This window comes from Sebastes umbrosus, chromosome 6 (assembly GCF_015220745.1).
Source record: "Sebastes umbrosus isolate fSebUmb1 chromosome 6, fSebUmb1.pri, whole genome shotgun sequence".
NCBI classification, from domain to species: Eukaryota; Metazoa; Chordata; class Actinopteri; order Perciformes; family Sebastidae; genus Sebastes; species Sebastes umbrosus.
The window spans coordinates 15,021,834-15,034,033 of NC_051274.1; the positions used below are offsets into that span (position 1 = coordinate 15,021,834).

The 12,200-nt window shown below is 41.7% G+C and overlaps 1 protein-coding gene across 2 annotated transcripts in view; it reads left to right on the top strand.

The window, feature by feature from the left end:
* Positions 1-1,120: 1,120 nt before the first annotated feature.
* The window catches only part of scube3 (signal peptide, CUB domain, EGF-like 3), an 88,078-nt gene continuing 76,998 nt past the window's right edge, over positions 1,121-12,200 (top strand). Inside the window, exon 1 of one of the 2 annotated variants that reach the window (XM_037772521.1) lies at positions 1,121-1,532. In XM_037772521.1, coding sequence (XP_037628449.1) covers positions 1,433-1,532 — 100 coding nt within the window. In that variant the 5' untranslated portion in view covers positions 1,121-1,432. The remainder of the gene's footprint in view (positions 1,533-12,200) is intronic. The other variant, XM_037772522.1, reaches the window with a different exon arrangement.

Below are 12,200 nucleotides of genomic sequence, written 5' to 3' on the forward strand. Positions count from 1 at the left end.
TATATCCTGACAGTAGTGCATGAGACAGGTAATATGATAAAAAAGCATCTACCTCTGTGTCCTCCGGTGCTCCTAATGGCGTCTGCAAGATTTCACAGGCCGAAGGAAAACAACCAATCTGCTGCTGTCAATCAGTCGAGAACTCCGACCAAACGGTCAAACTAGGCAGCGCTGATCAGATATTAATCAATATTCTGTTACTGTAATGCCTATTTCCTGTGTAAAATGTTTTCAGAAACATATTGTCTGTGACCCGGCAGCCATTTTGAGATCTGTTGAAGAAATACCAAGCACCGCCCACCAGCCGCAGCAAACTTTCTCATTTTACAACTAAACAGTACACTACAAGATGTTTCTGAGAACATTTGAGGTGAGAAATAGGCCCTACAGTAACAGAATATTGATTCATATTTGATCAGCGCTGCCTAGTTTGACCGCTTGGTCGGAGTTTGCGAGTGATCGACAGCTGCCTCCGTTGAAGGAACAGCCAATAGGAACGCTCTCTCTCTCTCTCTCTGAAATGACCTGTGATTGGCCAAAGTCTTGGGATGGATTATTTACAGCCTGAAAACAGAGCCATGAAGAGGTACAAAAGTCTTCTCTCAGAACACTTGAATTACAATATGCTGAAAGGTTATTATGGAATTTTTTGCCCAATGATGCCAAAAACATTCTCCCTACTGCATCTTTAATCTTCCATCAGTGAGATAGCACATCATCATATCACAAAACCAATGAAAATATATTGGTTTATGATAGTCTGACTGGATGAGCTGTGTCTAGCCAAGAACAATCTCCAGGTTATTACTTTTTTTTTCCCATCTGAGTCTTTAATGAATCCACCCTCTCTTGTGCCCCTTTTACCACGCTGTGGACACTTTTTTTTGGGCAGGTGACACCGGCCACGAGCCCGAGCACGTGCTATAACTCCGGTCCACCTTGAGCCCGACCAACACCTGTGTGTGTAAATTCCTGCAGGACGAACAAAAAAAAAAAAGGAAACTGAGAGAAAAGACGAGAGAGCAAGCAGAGGAGTCCGGAGCGCTTCTTCTTCTCTCCTCCCCCTTCAGACCCCGCCGCTCCGCTCCATCTCTCCTCTCTCTTTTCCTCTCTCTCTCTCTCTCTCTCTCTCTCTCTCTCTCCCCCTTTCTTAAATTGACATTGGTCTGGCTCGAAACATGATAACAGAAAAGCCTTCCTCCGCTCCGCGTTGTCGGTCCGTCCTCAATCCCGATCACTTGAAACTCAGATAAGCAGGCGTGAAGAGGAGAGGAGAGGAAAAAGGGGGATCGCACAGTGTCCTATCAGCGGGAATAACAAGAGACCTTTATATACCAACACTCACACTCACTCACCCACCCTCGTCTATGTGCTCTTCTTGCGCATCGCAGATCTTAGAAAGTGCTCGTGTTCAACTGGAGTGAAAGTTAACATGTATATGCACGCTTTGATACGCGCCAGCCTTGGATTTGTTGGTCTCTGCTTGGTCGCCTTTGTCCAACAGTCAGCTTCAGGAAGTAAAACCACTCAAGGTAAGTTTTCATGTAAAAAAAAAAAATAGCTTTTTTTTTTTTTTTTTTACTCCTGTTTTTTTTTTTGCCAGACTGCTTGGTGCCTAATTGATAGATTTGTTAGATGCTTTTTGAATGATGACACTTGATCAGTTGTCTAAATAAAAGAAACTTGATTTTAGGTGTAATAAAACAAGTTAAAAGCAGAGTATTTGGACATTTTATGGTAAAAAAATGAGTTTTTGAAGACTTTGATTAATCTGTTTGATTGAAGTAGGTGCCTTCTGTTGATCCACTGACTCATTTTGCAATCACTTAATTGCTTTTTTCTTGTCATGTATGCTCAGTTCCTTCTTGAAGAAATTATTCTTAATAAGGCTTGAATTAAGTTTTTCTCTTGTTATAAAAAACCCAGCTGTCTTTGATGTTCAAACAGCACCAGCAGCGTGAACAGGTCTGTTTCATAGCTCATCCTGCAGGTATAATTGTAGTGAGACTACCAGGAGCTATTTGTCACAGTCCAGACAAGTATTTGACACCGGCCTGTAACGCACACATGGAGGAGCCTCCGTCTGTCAGACACTGCAGCTACAGTGCTGACCGACCTGCCCAGCTGGCTGCCCTCCTGCTCTCTCCTCTTGTGAGAAATTATTCAGACCAGACAAGGAGGGCAAGCCTGAATCCAAAAAAAAAAACTCTGGCACCTTTACGGGAAGCAAGAAAGACACGGTGTTACACACTCAATTTCTGATCCGCTCGGCCTTTCTCCTCCGGGGGTTTTCATCACTTCATTTTCCCACAATACAAACGCCAAGTCAGAGCTGCCAGAAGTATTTGCATGCAAAGACACATCACGGCTCCTGTGCGAGCGCTGATTGTGGTCGGTGATGTTTCGCACACACAAAAAGACATCTCTCGGGCGGTCGGCGAGGCAAAAAGAGAGAAAGGGGGTGGGTGACTATTTTGCATCCTGGGTGGTCTGCCCCCGCTTGTGGGAAAACTCAATATTTACATTTTGCAATTAGAACTACTTTTTTCTCACTTTATTTTCCACAACATCGATTACACACTTCTTTGTAGCGTGGAATGCCGCCGTGTGAGTGTCGGCCGGTATAATGGCGTGCACCTGTTTGTTGGCCACCAAGTGACTCGCCGTGGACGACCACTTTGGTAGACTTCGCCTCTAATTCCTGTTCTGCAGTGACACATTATCTGTGTTTGGCTCCGGAGTTATTTGTGAGCATATTTTGTGCCTAACTGAAAATAAATATTGCGCTTGATGTTGGTGGCAACTGTGTGGCACTGACGAGTCTGCAAGCTGGGAACTATTTTTGAAAACTGGAGAAATGAACGACGACTGCAAAAAAAAAATGCACAATTTGTCATCTCAATATTTATTCAACACAGATGTTGCTGTCTTTATTCAATGTAAGTCCAATCATGGCACTGTGCTTCAGGCATCAGTCATTAATGCTCCAAGGAAGAAAAAGGGAGCAGTGGAATGAGGGAGGGAAGATTCAAGGATGTGGTGGAGAGAATGACAAAGAAGGGAAAAATGAGACGGGGAAAACAGGAGAGATTAAGGGTGCAGAGACAGACAGCGAGAGAGAGAGGTTTCTTAGTGAGCGAGAAAAAGAGAAGGAAAGAGGGGAGCCATAGACGTCATGGCAAATCACTTTCCCTCGAAACAGAGTCGGGAGCTCTTCGTTAATGCGGCGGCACCAAGGCAACGGTTGGTGTGGGGCTGACATGCTGCTGTGGCTGGCTATGTTAGTGTAACCTCTGCTCCGGGGCCTGGGGGTCTAAAGACGCGAGGCTGCCTGAGCGGGGAGGAAGGCCAGATCCAGGCCCCGGACGCACTGTGGGAACCGAGCGGCTTTGGCAATATGAGGCCCCAAGTGACGGGGAAGCTTACCTAGAGATGCTGCCCCAAGTCTGAGCGAGATGGAAAGGGAAGAAGAAACCCCCCCCCTCCCACCCCCAACACTCACTCACCCCTTTCCTTTTTCACCCAACTCTTGCTTTGTTTGCTTTGTCCTCGCTTCCTTTCCTTTTGCACTTAATGAAGTAGCCGTGCTTTTTCTCTGTCAGCTATAAGCAACGACTGCATTACACCCAGTGTGTCGGAAAGCTCGCTGTCAGCCCGTGTGCTATTTATATTTTTGCAACAAAAAAAAAAAGACGTGCACAGCTCCCCACACTGTCCGCTTTCCCCGGTTCTGTCCGGCCCACTTTTGTTACTTGATAGAAGGCTGGATACGTTGCAGGTCTGTGTAAGCATGGAGGTGTCAGCATACAGTATGTGTGTGTGCATACGTGTAATTGGGACAGTGTAGAGAGTGTATGGGCTGTGGCCATTTGGACAGTTCTTTGAAACTGTATGTGAAAGCCACATAAAAGAACCATTTAAATGGGGCTTTTTATTCCTGCCCATGGCCTTGAACTTCTCTGAATGTTCGCCGTTTAGCAGAGAGAAGGCGGAGGACCATCTGCAGCACCGTCTTCCACGAACACGGCCAGTCATCTCGCTTTAGCATTTTGACACCACTTTGGCGCTCTTCTTTCATCACCTTCACTCTCGTTTCTCGGGCTGTGTGGTTCTCTGCGTTGCCCGTGAGTCCTGACAAGCTCCTGCAGTGGTATTTGTCGAGCTGTTACACTTATCCCCTCAGAGACTGGATGTGCCTTTTTAAAACAAGCAGACGCAAAAGTCCCTATTTGTCTGCCAAGGTAACGGAGCACAATTTTTTGGCAAAGTAATTTTTAACAGCCGGCGAATGGAAGATGTATTCAGGTCAGCCAGGGAAAAAAAGACTTCTCCCGTCCTCATCGGGATGCTCTGTGACTTTGAGAAGTTTGCCGATCAGGACACTGCGGTTTGGATCACTTAACTAAAGTGACACCCTTTAATTTCTCTCACTATGTAAACCCAATTAAAGCAGATGTTCTTTTCCCTAAACAAAATGCACTCCCTAGTGTCAGTGTGTCTTTTCTCTCTCTGCAGCAGGCATGCGGTGTCAGATAGTGGTGTTCTCGTTATGATCAGAGTGTCTGAGGCAGGTTGAGCCTCGGGGATAGCCCTCGGTCACTCGCTGATGAGCGGGTGGAGGGGATCAATCCAGCTTCACTTTACCACTCAGCAGACCCACTCAGAGAGCATCTGCCTGACAAGTGGTGCTCCGGCACCGCTGTACATGTTGTTACAGAGCAGCCGAGAGAGCAGAGAGATTATTATCTTGGCATTACTTGAGTGGTGAAAACACTTGATAACAATTCTGTCCAAGAGCAACACGGTATGAATCACGAAAAACGGCTTTGATCTGTGGGTGTGTTGTGAGGACATGTGAACGTGTATGACTGCGATGAGTGATTGTCGACTGGATATTAATGATTGCACTTAGCAGGGAGAAGTGTTTTCACTTCCCAAAATGAGGCTCCATTGTAGACGGAACGATTGAGGTTTATTGTGCCTATTTTTTTCTTTTCTCTAATTCCCCGGCCTCAATGTGGCCATCTGCTGCTTGATACAAACATTTTTAGTTTAGTTTTAGGGCAGGCAGGCTGAAGCTACGCACAGAGTGAGGACCATGTTTACAGGCACATGTAAAGTCGAAGCTGTCTGGTGTGATCTGTGACCCAAGGCGTTCAGTGGGCCTTCGTTCGTTCTGGACAGTTGCTCACTTTCATCCTGGCCGCTGGAATGTAAAACCAAGACATTTCCTCTCTCTGCAACACAGTGTCAAAGAATCTGGCCTTAAGAAATGTGACTTCCCCACTCAAGGTCTCCAAAACGAGAATCTCAATAAGTGTGCTTTCCAAATGATTAGCATTTAATCCATTCATTTCCCCAGGAAATTGGTTTTGTAATAAAGCTGCGTATTTGCTAGAATGTATTTCTTTGTCAAGAAAATTAGAAATAAGGTTATCATTCCACTCCGAGGATAAAGTTTAACTACTGCATTTCTTAAGAATTTATCAGCATCACGTAAAGGGTTTCCAGCATTCATTTAAAGGAATAGTGCAACATTTTAGGAATAACACTTCTTGGAGTTAGATGAGAAGATTGAAACCACTCTCATGCATGTCTGTTAAATTTAAAGGGCCATTGTGTAGGATTTAGGATCTATTAACAGAATTGGAAGAGAGTATTCTTAACTATGTTTTCATTAGTGTATAATCACCCGAAACTAAGAATTGTTGTGTTTTCATTAGCTTAGAATGAGCCCTTCATATCTACTTTTGCGTATTCACTTTACCTTAAGGCCACCGTAGGTTCTCTGACACGCTTAAAAAGGGAGGGATGATTGGAGGGGTATTCACTTGGTTACAATCTGCAACCTCACCAGTAGGTGCCGATCACCCGATTCTGCTGTTATCAGGCCATTAAATAAGCATTATCAGTTGCTATAAGCACCATAGATGTGGGTCAATAGGGGCCTACTACGCCTATGTTCATGTTCAAACACTTTGTAAAACTGCATGAAATGTTACATTTTGAACATAAACAAAAAGGCTTCTTTAGGTTTAGGCAACAAAACTACAACTTCTTTAGGTTTAGGCAACAAAACTACAGCTTCTTTAGGTTTAGGCAACAAAACTACAACTTCTTTAGTTTAAGGCAATACAACTACAACTTCTTTAAGTTCATGCAATGAAACTACAACTTCTTTAGGTTTAGGCAACAAAACTACAACTTCTTTAGGTTTAGGCAATAAAAATACAGCTTTTTTAGGTTTAGGCAACAAAACTACAACTTCTTTAGGTTTAGACAAAAAACAACAACTTCTTTAGGTTTAGGCAACAAAACTACAACTTCTTTAGGTTTAGGCAATGAAACTACAGCTTTTTTAGGTTTGGGCAACAAAACTACAACTTTTTTAGGTTTAGGCAACAAAACTACAACTTCTTTAGGTTCAGGCAATGAAACTACAGCTTTTTTAGGTTTAGGCAACAAAACTGCAACTTCTTCAGGTTTGGGCAAAAAACTACAACTTCTTTAGGTTTAGGCAACAAAACTACAACTTCTTTAGGTTCAGGCAATGAAACTACAGCTTTTTTAGGTTTAGGCAACAAAACTATAACTTCTTTAGGTTTAGGCAATAAAGCTACAACTTATTTAAGTTTAGGCAAAACAACTACAGCTTCTTTAGGTTTAGGCAACTGAAACTACAACTTGTATAGGTTTGGGCAAAAAAACTACAACTTCTTTAGGTTTAGGCAATAAAACTACAACTTCTTTAGGTTAAGGCAATACAACTACAACTTCTTTAGGTTTAGGCAAAAAAACTACAGCTTCTTTAGGTTTAGGCAAAAAAACTACAACTTCTTTAGTTTAAGGCAATACAACTACAACTTCTTTAAGTTCATGCAATGAAACTACAACTTCTTTAGGTTTAGGCAACAAAACTACACTTTTTTAGATTTAGGCAACAAAACTACAACTTCTTTAGGTTTAGGCAATAAAACTACAACTTGTATAGGTTTAGGCAAAAAAAAATGCTTGGTTAAGTTTAGGAAACATATTTTGTTTTGGCTTAAAATAACGATGAACACAAACACAACTACACATTGTTGGTTTTACATGGGATGCGAACTTGGGTCTCCTGGGTGAAAACCCTGTTTTCCACCACTTATGGAGTTTCACACTGTCTATACTACAGCGCCCGACTTCAGCTTCTGCTCCTGTCATAATTACTACGGTCGCTGTCCTGTTCTTTTATACCTTCTTTCAGTGATCTACCATGTGAATAGATGATAAAACCTACTAGTGGGTGTAGTAGGCCCCTTTTGACCCAGATCTATTGGGCTTATAGCGACTGATAATGCCTATATAATAGCCTGACAACAGTCTAATCGGCTTATCCTGCACACTGTACCTTTTAAGACAACAGCCAGCAGCTGGTTAGCTTAGCTTAGCACAAAGACAGGAAAGAGGGGGAAATGGCTAGCCTGGCCCTGTCAAATGGTTACAGATAACACCTACCAACACCTCTAAAGCTCACTAATTAACACATAATACCATGTTCGTTTAATCAGTCCGGTAACTTCCCGGAGACTCTGCTGGTTGCCTGGAAACTGCTCAGAAATAGTCCAACACATTGCCCCCCTGTAAATTAGCGAATTGTAATTTTTTTACACCAAGTCTCCTGTAAATGATTAGCATTTCAGTGTGATCAACATTTCTGCTTTTCCTTCAGTTTGCATCACATTATATTTGTTTAACAACCACCTCTTCTCATCATCTGCATACATTTACTGAAATACTGAAATTTAGTATGCAGTACGAATGCTAGGTCGCCTCCAAACAAAACCATAACCTGTGGACACTGCAGATTCCCCGTTGCTCCCCAGGGGAATCCATCAGCTGTTGAGATTCCTCTGTCATGGTACCTTTGCTCCTTTCCTCGAGCAGAAAATCACCTTATCAGCAGCTAGCGAGGCCCCTGTGACCGCTCTTTGTCACCTCGTTTAGAATGGTTGCAGGGCTGACAAAGCTGTAGATTTGCTGTGCAACAGAGTGAAAAAATAGTTAAAAAATCACCCAAACTTTTCTCAGAATAACTTCTTTGTATGCAACACCAGTGTCCAGTGGTGAAAAACATTCAAACCCTCACACTCAGGAGTACAGAGCCTGTTTATTTATCGTGGCTTTAATCTGAACAATATGTTCCAAATGAGTCCTGTGATGCTTCTCTCAACTGTGGTATTGTGGTTAAAATTAGAAAACTCTCTCCTGCTCCCATCTCTTCCTCTCTTTCCCCTCTCACCCTGTCAGTGGCCTTTGTTCTCTGTGCAGATGCGTTCCCTGTGCTGACAACATCCCTGTTGGTTTCGGGGGAGGATGGAGTCAGTGTTGACGGCGCTCTGACCCCCCCAGTCTTAAACTCACCTCCAGAGCCCTCTTCACAAGTGCTGATGGCTCGCTGAGGAGCCTCAGTTCTGTCCCTCAGCCAGCTGCGGCGGCTCTTAGATCATTAATCCTCTAACCCCCCCACCACTGAGCCCACATTTGTTTTTCTCTTCCATTACTCACTGATTGGGGATACTGTGACTCAGGAGAAGATATCAATTGGACTGTCATCTCAGTGTCTGTACTTTCTTGGGCCCACGGCTGACGCTCCACCATCCTTCCTCCTCTTTCGCCCTGCTCTTCCCCGCTCCCCCCTGTGACCTCTCGGCTGAATAATCGGGCTGCGTCTCTTTTTGAGAGTTTGGGGGGGGGGGGGGGGGGGGGGGTCAGCGAGGGACGTCATTAGGCTGGTCTGCGGTGGTCAGCGTTGTCGGAGGGGGGTTGGGGGTCAGAGAGAGCCTTGTTTACAGACTGTGTGTGTTTACATTCCTGATGGTGAGCGCCAGCTTTAGAGACTGCTGGAAGTGAAAGGAAATGCTCTTATTCTGCTTAGTAATGGAAAAATCCAACCCAATACATCAAGGAATCCAGATGAAAAAAAAAGCCTAGTTATTTATTTGGTGGGTTCTGGCCAATGCATTCTGGGGAGAAAGAGGGATGACTTCACTGATGAATTTGAGACTTCCTCAATGGACAGAGGCATGGGAAAAACATATGACCCTCTACAGTATTTAATCACCCCCGCTGAACTCCAGATATATATTTATTGCAGACTGTAATAGCTTATACTGTTGATTAATGGCGAGCACTGGTTGTTCATGGCTTTTTGTTTGAAATCATTACACCATCCATCATACAGGCATGTGGGCTGCAACTAAGGGTTATTTTTATTATCGATTAATCTACCAATTATTTTCTTGGTTATCATTGGGTCTATAAAATGTCTGTAAATAGCAAAAAAATGCCCATTGTAATGTCTTGTTTTGTTTGACCAAGAGTCCAAAACTCAAAGATAGTTAGTTTACTATCATAGAAGATTAAGAAAACAAGAACATATTCAAATCTGAGTAGCTGAAATCAGAGAATTATTTTTCTTAATCGATCAACAAAATAGATGTTGATCAATTCTCTGTTGATAAACTAAACAATCAACTAATCATTGTAGCTCTATAGGCATTAAGTCTTTTTTATTATAATTTTTTGCAATGAACACAGTACCTGATATACTGTAGTATTATTGGTCGATATTTCTGTCATTCATAAGTTTACATAGGGTACTTCCATCGGCCAGGTGTCTTATACATTGCAAGAAATTAAAATTTATATCCAAAAAGAACAGAAATGTATACGTATAAAGTTACATTTCCGCAGTGTGTACTGTTTCATATTGCTTTATACTGATGAGGACATTAGTAGCTGGAGAAAATTTGATAGGATCCACAAAATGACATGCACATCCTTAAAATAAACACACAGTAACATGCTTTGCGTCAACTAGTAATCTAGATAAGTGGGTGTCCGTTGGTGGAAGAGAGCATTTTAACTTTTTTTAATACTAAAAACTGTCAACACAGTAATATACTTATAATTATATAAACATATTTTGAGTTGCCAGACATGACATTGTGCTGCACCGATTAATTACAGGGTACATTTTGAATTTAGTCGGTAATAATAATGTGATGATACACAACCAAGAAAATATGCCGCAGGAAGACAATTTCAGACGTAAATAGGGAAAAATCTGTGAAGACAGATTGTTCCCTATTTATGTCTGAAAAGACTGAAATGTCTGCACAACATTTATTGCAGTTTTCAATAATAGTAATAACAATTATATTCATAATGACATCCAAGTAGAGCTGAAAAGATTAAATAATCAGTTGATTGACACAAAATGTATCTGCAACTATTCATTTGCCATTTTTAAGCTAAAATGCCAAACCTTTGCTGCGTCCAGCTTTTCAAATGTGAGGACTTGAGGCTTTTATTTGTCCTATATGATAGCAAACTTAATATCTTTGGGTTTTTGGACTTTTGGTTGGACAAAGCAAGACATTAAAGATGTCAGCTTGGGCCATTTTTTTACTATTTCCAGACATTTTATAAACAAAATGATTAATCAATTAATCGATAAACGACTGCAGATAATTTGATAATGAAAATAATTGTTTGTTGCAGCTCTACATCCAACAATTGGATAGATTAAAACCAGGGCTGTCCATCGATTACAATATTTAGTCGCATGATTGTCCATAGTTAATCGTGATTAATCGCAAATTAATCGCACAATTTGTATCTGTTCAAAATGTACCTTAAAGGGAGAATTGTCAAGTATTTAATACTCTTATCAACATGGGAGTGGGTAAATATGCTTGCTTTATGCAAATGTATGTGTATATTTATTATTGGAAATCAATTAACAACACAATACAATGATAAATATTGTCCAGAAACCCTCACAGGTGATTTACTCTTGTCATTACAACTCACATTGTCTGTGATGAATTTTTTTTTAAATATTTTGAGTTGGATGCAAGTCACCTGACCAGTTGTCTAATTTCTGATCGGTGGATTTAATGTGTTTTCAATGGCAAAATATCTCCCAGGAAAATCTGCCAGAAAGTTTTTCCCCAAATTTGCCCTGACATTTTTACCTCCTTATGTGAAAACCTTTGAGATTTTATATGTTCTGCTCTGGCGTCCCGTTATGCTGCCTGATTGAAATACAGTAGGAGCAGTGATGGTGACGGAGAGGCCATCAGACACTTGATACGTCTGTATGAGGGAAAAGTTTGCATTAGGTGATTATGTTGTCTCACAGCATTTAAATGGAGCATATATCCAGTCAGTTCCAGCCCACTGAACTTCACATTTCTGAGCTTTAGTAGTTAATGCCTGCTTCACAGCTTACACAGAGAACCATTCACTTTATGCCTCAGTTTGACAGGAAACAACTAAAAATATCACACTTGTGCTGTAATTGCTACCTTGCCATCTTTATAGTTGGTACTGTATCTGGTTAAAGCAACCACCAATGAATGTAATTGCTGTGTGCAGAGGGGAGAGTGTCATGTCAGTTAGCTCTGGTTGTATAAATATAAGGTATACAGCTGGACTAAGTGCCACCCTTTCCGTATATAAAATATGCTGCATGAGGCCAAGAAGTCATTAACCATGGACGACACATGCCAAGAGAGGTGAAAAATCCCTTGAAAGGTGCAAATGAATTCCTTGTCACTTTGGCTCCTTTATGGGAAACGGTTACAAGTTATGCTCAATTATTCGGTGTGTGTATGTATTAGATCTCCGACACTTAATGTATGTCATGTCAGGCTCTCTCTGCGCTCTCTTAGTATTACTCTATGATTCACTTAATTACTGTAATAAGTGTTTTTCTTCTGAAGGTGGCCCGGAGGTCTGTGAGTCACATCTATTAAGGCCACACATGCTAAAGGAAAGGCACCAGATGCTTGGTGGTCTATGACCAAAATCACAGAGAATCGCCATTATTTATTCAGAGAGTTTGAGCCTGAGAAATGTTTTATAAATGGAGCAAGGTGAGTCCACTTGCTCTTCACTCTGCAGTCTCCAGGCTCATCAGTGTTGCTGTCTGTTTTGCTGGAAGGCACACACTCGCACTATAAAGGCATCTGAAGAAGCAAGGAGACTGAACTGACTGAAGAAGCAGATACAAAGATCTTGTATGTGTTGGCTTGAGTAAGTTGAACAACCCAAAACCACATCCATTATATATCAGTGTTTGCGCAATACAGAATCAGGAAGTTGTAGAATAAGAAATTGAAGCAAAAGAAATACATTATTATTGAAGAAGCTTT